At 38.0% G+C, this 15,733-nt stretch overlaps 1 protein-coding gene across 2 annotated transcripts in view; it reads left to right on the top strand.

Annotated features, from left to right (window-relative positions):
* Positions 1-13,752, top strand: part of SCAF11 (SR-related CTD associated factor 11) — a gene marked incomplete in the record, with an annotated part of 64,098 nt that extends 50,346 nt beyond the window's left edge. The window contains 5 exon segments of one of the 2 annotated variants that reach the window (XM_034769992.1): positions 1,910-4,393; positions 6,458-6,801; positions 9,602-9,820; positions 10,307-10,426; positions 10,770-13,752. In XM_034769992.1, the coding sequence (XP_034625883.1) occupies positions 1,910-4,393; positions 6,458-6,801; positions 9,602-9,820; positions 10,307-10,426; positions 10,770-10,904 (3,302 nt within the window). 2 annotated transcript variants of the gene reach the window in all.
* Positions 13,753-15,733: the final 1,981 nt, after the last annotated feature.

Below are 15,733 nucleotides of genomic sequence, written 5' to 3'. Positions count from 1 at the left end.
TCAAACTGAAAATAATTCTGAGTATTCTTATGGTGGAGCTGTCAGGAATTTTTTTAAATAGTTTTTTGTTTATTGGTTAGAAATTGCCAATTTGTGGAAACCAAAACTTTTCCTGTGGAAGGGGCTCTCGGGCCCAGGATGGAATTTCAGGGGAGAGAGAATATCCAATATTCAGGTGGTTAGGACACTCACCTGAAATGTGGGAGACCTAGATTCAAGTCTCTGACCTCAATCGGGCAGAGCAGAGAGTTGAACCTGGGTATCCTACCTCCCAGATGATGCCTCTTCCCACTGGGCTCTTTGCTATTCTGCACTCACTCATGCACTCGCTCTCTGGTTTCTTGATTGAAATTTTTTGAAAAGTTTTGGGTTCATCCCAATGTAGAATGGGAAAACTTTAGAAATCTCACATTTTTGAAGTATGGGAAAATACCTACAGCTATACCTGTGGTCTATGTTATGGAGGTCAGACTAGATGATTGCAGTGGTCCCTTCTGGCCTTATAATCTATGATTCTATTAATGTTTTGATACATACCTTTACAATATGTTGTCAGATTGTATAACTCTACAGAGTAGGCAACACATCTACGTAGTCTGTTTATACTTTGCCAGCTGGAAGGGTTTTGTACTGTTGCATTCATTTGTTTCTTGGATTCCCATCTTGGTTAATTCAGATTCTATTAAGCTAAAAATGTTTTTGCTTGTAAAAGCATGGAAAGCAGAAGTGTTCAGTAACATGTTATATTAAGACTTGGAATTGTGAATTTGTAAGCATGTAATCAATTTCCTTTGTTTCTAGCCCTTATGGTTGAAAAGAGAACCTTAAAAGCATGAATTTAAACATGAACTAGTGTTGTTATCTTGGCTCTACGCATACAGCCTGAAACGCTAATTTTAAGAACTGAAGTATATTTAACTTTCATTACATTTTGAAACCTAAACCTGATTTAAACATCTATATTGTTAACGGTTTCACTGCTGATCATTTTAGCAAAAACAAATGTGCTAACCACCCCGCATGCTTTCCTGGGTGTTAGAAGTCCCAACTGTCCCTTTTCCAGCTACCAAAACCTCCTACTTTGCTATGACAACTTTTAAGCAATGACAGTAAAAAAAATATGTGGCCCATTGAAAATTCAAAATTATGGGCAATGCAGAGTAAATGGAATATAGTATCATACCAACAAAAAGGATACTGTGGTACTTATAATATTTTTCACATTACTTCATTTTTAAATTTGCCAGAAGCTGCTGCAGAATTTGTTGTCCATTTTTAGTCACTGTAGTGCTGCAGAAGTCAGGGAGCCTTGCTACAGAGTTTGGATCCTCCATGGCAAAGTGAAATTAGTCTTATTTATAAACTGTGAATTTAAGATTTTATTAGGAGTTATGCTATCATATACACTTGTTAGTTAACCACCTTTCATGTGGTAATTCACAGTTGCATTGATGCCCATTTAAAAAATGTATCTTGCAGCAGCATTGAATGTTAGCATTCTGCAACTGCAATAAGTCTTATGCTTGAACTGGAAAATTCTACTGTAAATTAGCCACTACAGGTGATGAACAGTAACTTTTTTTTAAATGGCATTCATTCTAACTCTTCAAAGGGTAAGACTCACTGTGGTGAAACATGGTTGCTTGTTTGTTTTTGAATGCAATTGCTACCAGGGAGCCTTGCCAGTACATTTCCAACACGTTAATTTTTTTTAGTCTATTTCTGTTCTTTTGAAGAAACAGTATACGTTGGACAAAATGCTAGATTTAACCCTGGTGGTGTACCAAAATTTATATTGTGTTACACATCAGTATCTGTTTTTTCATTAAACTTAAAATACCATGTTTGCGTTCACATTGCATTTAATTAATATATTTACTAAATTTTAATGTATACTTTTTTATATTAGATCCTTCAGGAAAGAGATGTGCTGTTGCATGTACACAGGAAGGAGAGGAGAAAAAACAAGCCTCTGGCACATCTGGTACTAGAGGAACAAGAAAGAAGACTGCAAATACTACTCCTAGAAGATCTGCACGGAACAGAAAAACTGAAACTATGAGTCAATCTCGCAGCTCACCAAGATCAAGTAATTCTGGATGTGATGCCCCCAATAACAATAACTCAACTATAAATGTTTCTTCTGCAGATTCAGAAAAACCACTTTCAAAACGAAAGTCTAAAAGAGGAGTTAAACAGCAGGTACCTTTGGTTAAAAAGAAACTTAGAAGTTCTCTGCGTTCTGAAAAATCATCGAGTGATTCAGTGGAAGATGACGAAGCTGCTGAGTCTGATACACCTCCAATATTAGATAAAGACCACCTGTCGGATATTGAAAGTAGTAACTCTTGCCTTATGCACAAAAATAATGCAGAAACAGAGTCTGCTAATGGCTTGGAAAGCTGCAGTGAACATGTAGAGAGTGAGGATCTTACAAGAGACTGTGACAAAGAACAGGATACCCTAGAGAATTCAGATTCAGGTTCTTGTATCCAAGAATCTCCTCTGTTAACCTTAGAGACTCAGAAATGTGAAATAAAAGATGTTAATAAAAATGTTACAGATTTTGAAAATAAAGATGTCTGTGAAAATATTCTTGAACAAGTAGAACAGCCAGTGGATAGTCACAGAGATCAATTACTTGAGGATTCAATAACACCTACAAAAGTAGATCAGACATTAGATAGTCCCCAAGATGAATTGCCTGAGTATCCAGAATCTGTGGCAAAAGTAGTTCTGCCTTTAGATAGCCCCAGAAATGAATTGACGGAGCATCCAGAATCCATAGAAATTGATGATTCTGAGGACAAAGAACAGGCAGCAAATTGTAACACTGCAAATATTGAGAACATAAAAACTGATCAAGATACTGAAACAGCTGTATTAATAAATAATATTTCTCTAGACATTAACAAATTGGACCAGTCTTTAGAAGAGGAGCCCATACCTGTATGTGAAGAGGCCAGAACTACAGAGTTACTCAAGGTGAATGTTGAACAATCTAATAAACATTTTAATGAGGATAACAATGAAATGATACCAATGGAATGTGACTCATTTTGCAGTGACCAGGCTGAATCTCAAATTGAACAGCCAGCACCAGCTGAGAGTATCAAACAAGAGGAGGCAGGCTCATTGCAGCAAGATTCCGAAAACTGTGTATCACACTCAGGTCTTTCTGACAAAAAAGATGAAGCTTCTTCTCAAGAAACAGAACGCTCAACAGAATTTAAAAAAGATAAAAAGACTCGAACTAGAAGGTCTAGATTTCACTCTCCATCAACAACCTGGTCTCCTTCCAGGAGAGAGGGTGGGAAATCTCAGTCACCATCTCCCAAAAGAGAGACTGTCAGGGAGGGCAGGAGGTCTCGATCACCCGAAAGGGAAACTGCCAGGGAGGGCAGGCGATCTCCTTCTCGGTCTCCAAAAAGAGAGACTGTCAGAGGGGGCAGGAAAACGCCATCTCGGTCTCCTAAAAGGGAGACTGATAGGGAAGGCAGAAGATCTCCTTCTCGGTCAAGAGTTAAAGATTCCTCTCCAAGGCAAAAATCTAGGTCTCAAAGCAAAGACAGAGATAGTGATAGAGATGGACAAAGGAGAGATCATGACAGAGAGAGAAGAAATAGGAGATGGTCAAGATCCCGGTCACGATCTAGATCAAGATCCAGATCAAGAACAAGAAGTAAGGGTCCTTCATTCATTCGGAATGAGAGAGACGGTCACTCTCCTCGGTGGAAGGAGAGATGGACAAATGACAGCTGGAGAAGTCCCAGAGGAAATGATAGATATAAAAGAAGTGACCAGGAGAAACAGAATGAAAATATGCAAAAAGAAAAAGACAATACAGAGAAAAGTATTGATGAGCAATGTTCTTCTGAAAAGCATAAGAATGATTGTCCGGACTGGGTAATGGAAAGGATAAATTCTGTTCCTGAAACTAGGAGCAGAGAGAGAGACAAATTTAAAGATCCACAATGGGAAGAAAATAGACACGATAATTCAGGACATTCTTGGAATAAAAACTTTGGTTCAGGTTGGATTTCAAATCGCGGCAGAGGTGGCCGTAACAGAGGTGGCCGTGGCAGAGGCGGTTTCATGTATGGAGACCAGAATGAAAACCACTGGCAAAATAAAAAACCCCTCTCAGGAAACTCAAATAGTTCTGGGAATGAGACTGCAAGGTTCCCAGAACATCAACCATACAGGCGTAAGAGTGAACAAGATTTTTCTTTTGATACGCCTGCTGATAGGTCTGGGTGGACATCTGCATCTAGTTGGGCTGTAAGAAAGACTTTACCTGCAGATGTACAGAACTATTATTCAAGAAGAGGGAGAAATTCCTCAAGTCCGCAGTCTGGATGGATGAGGCAAGAAGATGAGACATCTGAGCAAGGTATTCATTTTCCTCTGATTTTCATAGTATTTAAATGGAGAAAATTTCTTAGTATTTGTAGTATTCTTTAAAAAAAAAAAAATGTGAATTTGACACTATCACTTTACTGTTTTGTGCAGCAAAGGCTAACTAGTAGTCGCACAACAAACAAAATTGGAAAAGCTCCCTAAGAAGGGAGGCCTTCTTTTTTTTTTTTCTCCACTCCGGTCTGTATGCTACAAACACTCTTGGGCTGGATGTTCAGTAACTTAAGAACTGGCCTTTTGAGTTTTCGGGACTACGGTGCAACCAACCAAATATGTTCCTTAAGAAAAAGGAAAAAAAATACATTTATGTGGTTTTGCTTATTTTTAGAGAGTTTACACACACTGTGGTATTGTTGGTACAGAGTGAACAGGAGAGAAACGTAATGAACTACTTATTACCTTTTTTAAAAGGGTGATTTCTTCAAGGAAGACTTAATAGTTACCAATGAAAACATATACAAGTTACAGATTTGATCAGGTGTTAACTTGATGGCACTAACCATAATGTAGCAGTCAGCATTTTTAGAGTGAAACTGGCTTTCATGTTATAAAGTATTTATAAATCCAAAAATGTCTTATGCTCTTACTAATTAGCAGATGGCTCTTGACTGACCTAGAGGGAGAAAAATCCTTGTTTACCCCTATCTTGATCCTTTAGTTTTTGACCTCACAATTATCACTGTGCACAGACTGTTGCAATAAACATAGGGTTATTATTAATTACAAGAGCAAACAGAAAAAGAAGTCCTCGTTTGTACAGAAGAGAATTTTTTTCAGATATACACAACTGCAGTAATATCAAAGGGCATTCAGAGAACTAGGAGTAAATAAAACATTTTATGTAAGTGTTACTCTTCCATATTTGTTACAGTGAACATCCCCACCCAGGGGGACTGTAATATAATTTTGAGTGTTTCCTGTTAAGTTAATAAAAATATTCTGGGTTGAATAAACTTTGAAGTAGAAGGCTGAGGAGTTATTAGCTCAGGATGAGGTTAATTCTGAATTAGTGGAAAGCTCCCTCAAGTTATTAATACTCTGAAATTGTTATGAAACATGTGAATTAAATTAAAACTACAGAACACAAATGGGATGTTACATAAAACTTACAAAAAAATTCCTACCTTTGCTCTTGTCCCAGTTTCTTCGCCTATTTTTTTCTTTCTCCATCTCTATTCCTAATCCCTACTTCCTACATGACCATAAAATCCTCTTCAAAATAGCCCAATGTATTTTTGTTGTTGAAAACTGAATTTGGAGGGAGAGAATTAAGTTCTTCCATTATAAATTCAGTAAGACAGAGCCATGTTGGCCTATAGAAAAGGAGGCACTTGTGGGGAGTGAGGTATAAGAGGAAAGGTCAAATCTTGAATTCAGTGACACAGTTCCCACTTATTTCAATCATGTACAAAGAAAGAAAGTGAGCCAATGGATTTTTAAACAGTTCAGCAGCTTCACAGTCCCCGCTTCTTAGCTTTTGGGGTTTTACTACTCACATGTAAATTTCATTTTTAAAATGTATTTATTTATTTATTGCCTGCTGTTAAAGTGGGGAAGTAAAGTTGGAATAAACACTTATTTATTTCTGGCACAATGTGTGAACTTTGTGAGTAAGGGAGCATATCACCATCCTATACAGTTAGTATCCCTGAAGTCTGGATAATAAGCACTCTTAGCCAATCAGAATATAAATATCCTTATACTACAGAACCGTTATTAGACATAACTATAGCATGGTTGTGCAAATCAGACACCCAGAATTGCATACATGAGAAAATGTATGCTTGTGTTTCAGTAACAATGAGTTGGGTAATGTGTGTTGCATTCCTGCACTTTGGCTGAAAATTCTGTTTCAGTAAAATATAACACATTTTAAGCTGTGGTATAAATGAGTAGTTGGAGAATTCAAAGCAAAGGCTCTCAGAGCAACCTGAACTTTCTGACTCCTTAAACCTCTAAATTGGTGTTTCTTGGGGGGGTCTCTGTTCTCTATAGAAATATGTATTTTGTATTTTAAATATTCTGTTTTTTTTAATAGATCCAAACCTCAAAGACCAAACAAACCAACCAGGTGATGGCTCTCAGCTACCAATAAATATGATGCCGCAACAAATGAATGTAATGCCACAAGTGAATGCACAACACCAGCCTATGAATATCTTCCCATATCCAGTGGGTGTTCATGCTCCTATTATGAACATCCAACACAATCCATTTAACATTCATCCTCCACTGCCCATGCATCTCCATACAGGAGTACCTCTCATACAGGTAGCTGCTCCTACCAATGTGTCTCAGGGATTACCACCACCTCCACCTCCTCCCCCACCATCTCAGCAAGTCAGCTACATTGCTTCACAACCAGATGGAAAACAATTGCAGGTATGTTTTTCAGAAATCAAGGTCTAATCAATATAGTCATAAAACATAGTTAAGCAGGGTTACATCGATCAAGAGTATGTTGTATTAAAATACTATAAAGCTTATCAAATATATAGTAACAGATCTTCCTCCCCCTGAAAAAAGATGATAAAGAAGTATTTATGGGGAAATGGATTTGTTCTGAAACATCTCTTAAAACGTTAGCCAAAATGCACAATTTTTACTGTTTATTTGTAGTTCAGTAGCACCCAGAGAGATGTCAACCAAGAATGGAATGTTGCATAGTTTCCTCATAGTTTGCCCACTATCCAATTTTGTGTGCACAAAAGAGATTTCAATTCTAGTAGTTTTTAGAAATTGGATACTAAATTATTCTGAATATTCTTCCCATTTCAGCAGAGTGGTGGCTTTATGCCCTGGGAAAGCTTATATATTTTGTAGTATGAGGAAGCTTTTGTTGTCTCATTTAACAGTCCTCTAAATCAGTGAGTCCCAACCTTTTTTTGGAGCACTCTCTTGGGATGAATCAGCACAGGGTCACCCGTACAATGTCCCCTTGCACCATTTCATTATGCCGTTGCTTGTGTCTGTTTTTCTTTTCCACTCGCTTCCCCCCCCCCGCCATGTCTTCATCCTTTTTTCCTTCTTATCATTTTTACGTATTTTATTTTGGCTCTTTTTCCTATTGTGTATAAAGTCTCTGTCCCTCCCCTTTGGTGCTGCAGTCCCTACCCCATTTCTCCAGTCGTCAGAAGTCTCAGTTCTGCTGGAGATAGTGAGGCACAAAGAGATGCCTCACTATGAAGGTTGGTGTAGTTCCTGTGGCGCTCCAGAGAAGTGAAGTTTGGGCTGGTGGGCTGTTGCCTTAGCCATCAGCTCTGTACATGTGAGCTTCTCCCACAGCCAGTCATTACATTAGGAGCCATACAGGAATGCCGAGGAAAGATGGGTGGCTTTCAAGAGGTTACCTAACACATTACCTGAACACACAGCAGCACATTTGCAGAATGTGGAATCAGATCTGGGGTCCTGCAGATTTTCTCATCTATGCTGATCCTCAGCCTTGGCCTGTGACCCCAAACTAATCTGGTATCCTTCCCTCTGTATCCTAGGTTGGGAAACTGTTCTAGCAAATGTTCCTTTTCCATTGCTGTCAGTATTAATATTCACAACCTCAGCATCACAGAAACAAAGGGGAATAACCATAGGAAATATTGACTTATGTGAATGAATGACACATTTCAAATGTTCTGCAGACACAATGGTAAAATACTACTATAACTAAAATGCAGGCTGATTGTCTATTTGGTTTAGGTCTGCTGTCTGAAATAATTCAAACTAGATTTTTACAATGGGAAATTCAGTATTCTAATCCCAGAAGCATGAGAGAGTTGAAGTGTTTCTGTGAACCCTTCGCTAATGGAATTGTCCGGTGACTCAATAAATATGGCTGTAAAGACAAAGTATTTAGTAAAATGTATTGCTCAAAGTATGATATGAAGCTGAGACTACTGATGTCTGCGTGCTGCCCCTCTCTATCATTATGGAATGTGTCTGTGCTGGGTCCTGAATCTTTTAGCACTTTGTAATATCATTGACCATGAGAGACTGAGGCCTGGTCTACATTTAAATGAGATCAACCTAAGGATTTTGAAAATGTTGTATCCCAGTGTAGATGCGGCAAGGTTGACTGAATTCTTCCATCAACTTAGCTATTGCCTTTTGGAGAAATGGATTAAATACATGGATGGAAAAACCCTTTCTGTCAATGTAGGTGTCTATGCTGTAGCATGGACATGCCCTGCGTGTTTATAAGAAACAACTAAGGAAGGTTAAGGATGGTTTTAACTGGATTGTTATCAGTGTAATGTTGATATCCAGCTCTATATCTCCTTTTCATTTGAACTCAAATTCTAGTTTCACTACTGCCCAATCTGGATAAATATAAACTGGCTGTGACTCAACCTGCATAATATAGAAGTGATGCTTATAGGGCGAAGCATTTGGAGCAGCAGGCAAGAGGTGGCATTTGCACCAATAGGAGCTGTTAGCACTATTGTTATTCCTTGATTCCAAGGTAGCAGCAATGGTCCATTGTGCCTTTTTCTGATATCTCGGAATGCACGGGAAATGGCTTTTCCTCAGGTGTAGCCTTCAGTGGTTGTCTGGTCTCTTACGTCTAGTCTTGACTGAGCACTAGCTATGGCTACCCTTGAAGTTCACAAAAAGCTCCATCTCTTGCGAAACACAGAAGGAAACCTTCTAAGACATATGGACAAACATTCTGACACCTGAGCTCAAGCGCTTGCATAAGCTTTCCTTTTTGTGTATGCATTTCAAGATGCTGGTGATGATTTTTAAAGGGGTGAAGGATCTAGGAACTGATTTACCTAACAGATACGTTCCTGTACACTGCCATGAGAGCTAAAAGTGTCTGGGAAGTACTTGCCTTCAGAACCTAAATTTGAACATGTCCATTTCCATTTGCAGCACCATTCTTGGGAATTCTGTCCCAGTAGGTAGAAGTCCACTTCAGCCAGGGTCTAGCAACTTTAATGACGTGATGCAAGGTGCATTTATTTTGTTCAGGCTTTCATTAACTGTTTTTGTTCTTGTTTTGTGTTAATCTTTATATAAAAGTGGCTGGCTGCTATAGCAACAGCTGATGTAGAAATTAGCTGCTAAACCGAAGTACCTGTGGTATTCGTGCATTTACTACACTTGCTGAGAGTTCTAGAAAGTAACAGTTATTGACTATCTGAAGAATAATGTATTAACTGCCGGTAACTTTTTAAAACAGGGTATTCCTAGTGCTCCTCATGTAAGTAATAACATGAGTGCACCACTCTTGCCTGCTCCAACAGCAGTCCTGGGAAATGTGGGAACAGTTCAGGGACCAAGTTCTGGTAATGCAACATCATCAAGTCACATCAAAACCTCTAATGCTGCTGTAAAATTTGCAGAAGGCAAAGTAAGTGTTACGGTGGAAGCCAGCGCAGATAGCTCGAAGAAAGACCAGGCAAGTTCAGAGTTGAGAGCAATATATATAATTCTACAGTGTTAAAATTAGAGAGCAAATGTGTCGATCTCCTTTTTTATGTATGGGATACTTATTGCTGTCATCCTTAAACTTCCATGGAAACTGTATAACTACAAGAAACTAACAAATTAACTTAATTTTTATCTAACAAAATATTAATACTTTTAGAGCTACACTTCTGTAAGTACTTAAAAATATTTTAAAGTGTAATTAATTAGTGGGGCCACATTCTGCCCCCGATAAGTATGTGTGGTTCTCATTGACATCTGTGGAAGTTGGTTGTGTGTTCAAATATTAGGCAGAACTTTGGCCCTGTTTCTGACAGCCTTAATTTAAGAGAAACTTTCAGTCTGCCAAGCTTTCTTACTTTGATCTAATTAACTTTAAATAATCTTTTCATGTTTAAAAAAAAAAAAATTTGCACACACACACTTACCTAAAAAACAGGTATTTTTCTTTTGACAGAAATTGTTAATTCAAGAAAAAGCAGCACAAGAGGTAAAACTGGCTATTAAACCTTTCTACCAGAATAAAGATATTACCAAGGAGGAATATAAAGAAATTGTGCGGAAAGCAGTAGATAAAGTAAGTTGTATTCAGGAATGACTTTTTAAATAGTCTAAAAATATACAGACATGAATATGTTAATTGCTTCCTCCCCCCAGCAATATTGGAAAAAGGGTAATGATTTGAGGGCGCTCAGCACCTTGCAACCTCAGGTACATTTGTTCATTCCATAGACAAAACAACAGTGGAGCGTAGGTAGATCTTGCCTTATTAAATTAATAAAACAGCCTTCCTGATTTCTTTGTTTTGCTCAGTTTAATGAAAGTAAGCATTATTTATCTGTGAGTAACTCTTTACTGACAGCTCTGAAGAATTGACAATGGTATGTGTGTGTGTGATATATATATATTTCCTGTTGTAGGTTTGTCATAGCAAGAGTGGAGAAGTCAATTCTGCAAAAGTGGCAAATCTAGTGAAAGCATATGTAGACAAATACAAACATTCACGGAAGAAAAATCCAGAGGAAGCAGTCTCTGCTGAAAGAAAGAGAGAGTAAAATGAAAAAATACTGAAAACGTGATCAAGATAAATCTGCAAAGTGCAATTTCAACATGAACCATTAACTGAAAATTATTCATGATTGATTGGAATCTGGTTTTGATAAAATTATTTTTCAATGTAGTATATGTTTTGTTCTAAATAAATATAGATCTAACTGCAACTTTATCCCTTTTCAAAAAAAATGCTTAAAAGAAAGTAAAAGGTGTAAAGTAGGGTGCATTTTTATTAGGAATGTACGATTGTGTGGATACTAGCAGATGTACAGCATTTTGACTTGAATAATGAAGTGCGTAAAATTAGAAACTTCTAAGTACATTGGTTTTGGAACAGGTATGTACAGTACATGTAATCAGTCAGATTAAAGATATTAAAGTAAGATTTTTCTCTTTGATTTTCCCCTAATTATAATAAAGATAATGTATTCCCCTGACAAATATTTCTAGTGTTAACTGGACAGATTGCAGGGGTCAGTGTGTGTATATTAAAAAAAAGCACATGGCTATGTCTGAACAGAAGAACTGTTTAGATACAAAAAAAAATTAATCATAAACAGCAAGATTCAGTGTCCAATATTATGGGCACTGTACATCTATTGTAACACCAAATAAAGGTTATGCTGCTTGTTTTTGCTTTGTGACTTTTGTTTTAAGATGTTGGGACAAATCTGCTTAATTCTTATGGAAATTAATTGAAGGCTTCAGTTCCAAGAGGTATGGTTCAGGCAACCACAGTACATATCTACTTCTTCCCTCATCTGGTAAAAGGACCTAGGAAATTATCGTTGTGTAGGGTTGGATATTCAGGAATATAAGCACTGGTTTTGTATAGCTCTTCAACTATATGAACAAGAGGGGCTTCTGTATTAAGTCTTACATGGGTCTCTAATGACCAGAGGTAGTCAGTTGTGCCAATTTTAGTTATGTGAGGTATTTTATTAATATGAACTATAGTTTGCAAGGGAATACAGCATAGACCACCAAACTTGTCACTAAAACTGCAAAAAGTTATCCTAGGTAACATACAAAATGTAGTCACATATAGTAGCTTTCATATTTCCCAAAACACTTAGCAATAAAGAGTTATGTACGGATAGTCCCATTCTAAAGACAAATATGGGAGCCATTAAGTGTGTTACAGGAATGCTTGCAGTGTTGAGTAGAACCTGCTTTACACTGAGAGGGTATGGTTGCCAGGACCTTGAGATTTTTACCAGCTCTTTATGGAAAAAGCACCCATTCGGCTCCTTTTAACTTTCATGGGGACAGTGAGTAGGAGTGCGGTAGATGGGACCTTGCTTTCCTTCTCCTTTTGAACTGTGAGTCCCTCAGTACTGCACATGGGTGATACTGTTGTTTGTGAGCCCAAGACCCTTGTGTTCCAACTAAAGGCCTCAAAAGTGTGAATGTGCCATGCTGACACTTAGTCCCTGCAATGTGGTGTAATATACTTTGTTTTATCTTCTGGGATGTTACCATCCACACAGCTGTCTTTGATAGGGGACTTTCCAGTGCTTTTCCATTCCCTTCCATGAGATGAAGGATAAATTAAGCGATATAGACGTATATAACTAAATGCTGTCACAAAGCAGTTCATCACTTGGTTTTAATTATAACTTTCTGCAGACTTACTGAAGCATTTGACTTGCTATATTTATTTTTGTGTGCCTAAATCAAAATATTATGTAAATTGGAGACTGATGGTATAATACATTTTCTATGGTCAAGCCATGTTTTAGATCTTTCAAAAGTGATTCATAGACAGTTGTAGCAATTTGTATGAACTCTCAATCTATTTTAAGCTAGAATTGGTTAGCACTTTTTGACAAATCTTGTAGCAAATTGCTATGTCGATCCTGGTTAATCACGCCATGCGTACTTATTTTTATTGCATTTTCCTCTTCTGATGAATTTTTGGGGTTTAATGATTTTTATATATTTTTACTGTATACAGTTGAGCCTCACTATAATGTTCCTTTTAGGAAATAGATAAATGCCCTTTTGAAGGGGAGTAGGAGGTGAAGGGCTGGAGGGATGGTTGCTTTCAACATGTTGCGGGCAGGAAGGCAGGATTTGTTGTTCTTTGTTTCCACAGCTCCTGTCTGGAAGTCAAGATGCCACTTACTACCATATTATAATTGGGGCAGTGATTATTATAGGGATGCTCCACTGTATTTCAAATCCTAATGAAGAATATCTGATAGATTAGAATGTGATCAGTAAACCTTATTTTTTACAACTGAAATATTTAAGAATTTATCAGAAAATATGCAGTCCATTAAAATGGATGTTTAAATTAAAAATGCATTGCCTTAATACATAGACTCTCCTATATTTTTCCAGAAAAATCAGCAAGGTCTACTTTAATATGACTGAATGAGAAGGCTTGTGCTTTACCTTTGTGAACATCTTTTTGTTAAGACTAGTATTAAAGCTGTGTTCCTGTGATATTTATTGAAACTGTTAACCCCTAGTTGTTGGAATTTCCCAACATGCACTAATGCAAAATACAAAGTGGCAGCAGGAGCTCTGGGCCCAGTTGATGCTGAGAAGGTCGAGAAGACAAATTCATCTTACCTAATTGCCTTGAGAAAATTTATTAAATTGTTATACATTCTGTGAATTTAGGCAAATCACAAGGAATTTCCCTGCACTCCTTCAAATGGTTTCACTGTGCATGCTGCTTGAATGTCTCATCCTAAAGATGTATCTTCAGGAGCACAGTGGCTGGGCAAAGTCTATGCTGTGGTGTTTAAGGCTGGAGTGCTGTCTACTGAAATAATATTCTAAAAATAGTTTTATGTAGTGCATAATATTTTCTAATAAATTCTTTTGACTAAACTTCAAGTAATGTGTTTTTGGTCTTAAACTATACTGGCTCAGAAGGTTTAATTTAAATGGCTAAATCTCCCACCACAGTCTGTCACAGGAGAGGTTCTGAAATGAATTGCTGTTTTGTAGGCATATAAAACTAAATGGAAATTACTCTGCTGTATTTGCCTTCTCTGTAATCCCCAACTCTCTCCAGTTAAGATGGTCGTTTTCTGTACATCTGTACTTAATTGTGCTTTATAATGATTAAGTAAAAGAGCAGTTGTGTTTAACTTTTGGGAGACATGCACAAGTGTTTAACATATTTTTGCCCAGAGTCGAACTATAACCAGAAGGTTTCACACCTTTAGGTGGTGTTCTGAGAAAGGGTTATCTTTGTGCTGAGAGGGGCGGGACAGTAGTCTTAGAAGTTGAGTTTGTGTGCCCATGACCCCTAAGATTGAGGCAGTGGTTGGACTCTCTTAAGGAACCAGACGCTTGCTTTCCCCTCACAGGAGTGTGGTAAGTGGCCAGCAAGGGGCACCTGACCCATTAAAACTACAGACCTACCATATCTATAGAAGGTGAAATCTTGACTCTTAGGAGTCTTTAGATTTACTTGAGCAAGGCCAGGTTTCACTCCACTACTTTTGTAATTGTTAAAAATACTTTTTCTAGTATAAAGGTGGCCTTGATAGGGAGCAGTTGAACAGTAGTGAGGTAGTTTCAAACGAAGGCACTGTAGGAGGACATGTCACTTAGCCAAGGCAACTGCCAAGACTTTACTATTGAAGGAACCTTAAGCCCTTTGATGTTTCTTTCAGGCTTTATTCTGTGGCCTGTCCCAAAGGACTCCATGGACCACAGGTTGAGAGCCACTAATTCTAGCTGAAAAATTGTCACAAGAGCGGTGTAAGCTACTGCTCCAGGATATGAAGTTACAGTCCATCAAACTTTGACAGGCAACTGTTTGTAAGTGTAGTGGGTCACATTGGAGCTGTAATGTTAGGAAAAAGGGTGCCCATTCAAGATGTTCTAGCTGGAAAATAGAGGATCCAAGATGAATAATGCTCTGAGGTAACTAGTAGAAATATCCACTCCTAAGTAGTATGCTCCTGTCACTGTTATCCATTGGGGCTGCTTCTCCTTTTATTGGCACTCTTGTAAAAGAAAAAGCCCTTAGTCTTCTATTTAAGCTAATGAATTTAACCTCAGTATTCTGTGTTTTTACAGGAAGCTGTTGTACAGATCAAATATACAGTTAACTAGCCCAAGAGCACACAAGAATGTTTCCAGCTCTGCTACAGGCTAACTATGATGTTTGATTCCTAGTTCTGTGCCTTAATTATAACCATTATTCCTCTCCAATGCCAGTGAATCTCCAAATAATATCTATCTTAGATTCTCCAGCTGTAATTCCAAGAGACCTAAGACAAGGGCCTTATCTACACAAAGTTGCACTGATTTAATGTGAGTCAGTTTAACCCAGGGCAAACCCTGTGAAAACTTCGTGTTAGAAACAGGTTTTAACTACGGTATTGAAACTAAAAGAAGTGCCTACTCAAAAGATGGTTTCAAATCACACCTTTAAACCAATGCAACTTAGTTAAATCAGACAAATGGCTCAGTAGACACTTATTTCAGTAATAAGCTTGGTTTCAAATTGCATCTGTGGGCCTGGTCTACACTATAAAATTAAGTTGGCATAACTATGTTGCTCAGTGGTGTGAAAAAGGACAGTGACCTGTTCCATAACTGGTGTTCTTCGAGCTGTGTTGCTCATGTGTATTCCACAGTAGGTGTGGGTGCTTGCCACATGCACTAGTGCTGGAAGTTTTTCCCTTAGCAGTACCTGTAGCGGGGGAGCCCTGCTGCGACCTCTGGAGTGGTGCCTCTATATTGTGCTATAAAGGGGGCTGCATGCTTCCCCCACCCTCAGTTCCTTCTGACCAGATAACTGTGACAGAGGGGAAGGAGGGCGGGATGTGGAATACACGTGAGCAACACATTTTGAATG

Source organism: Trachemys scripta, chromosome 1, assembly GCF_013100865.1.
Source record: "Trachemys scripta elegans isolate TJP31775 chromosome 1, CAS_Tse_1.0, whole genome shotgun sequence".
NCBI lineage: Eukaryota > Metazoa > Chordata > Testudines > Emydidae > Trachemys > Trachemys scripta.
This window is presented reverse-complemented; position numbering and strand designations above follow the sequence as displayed.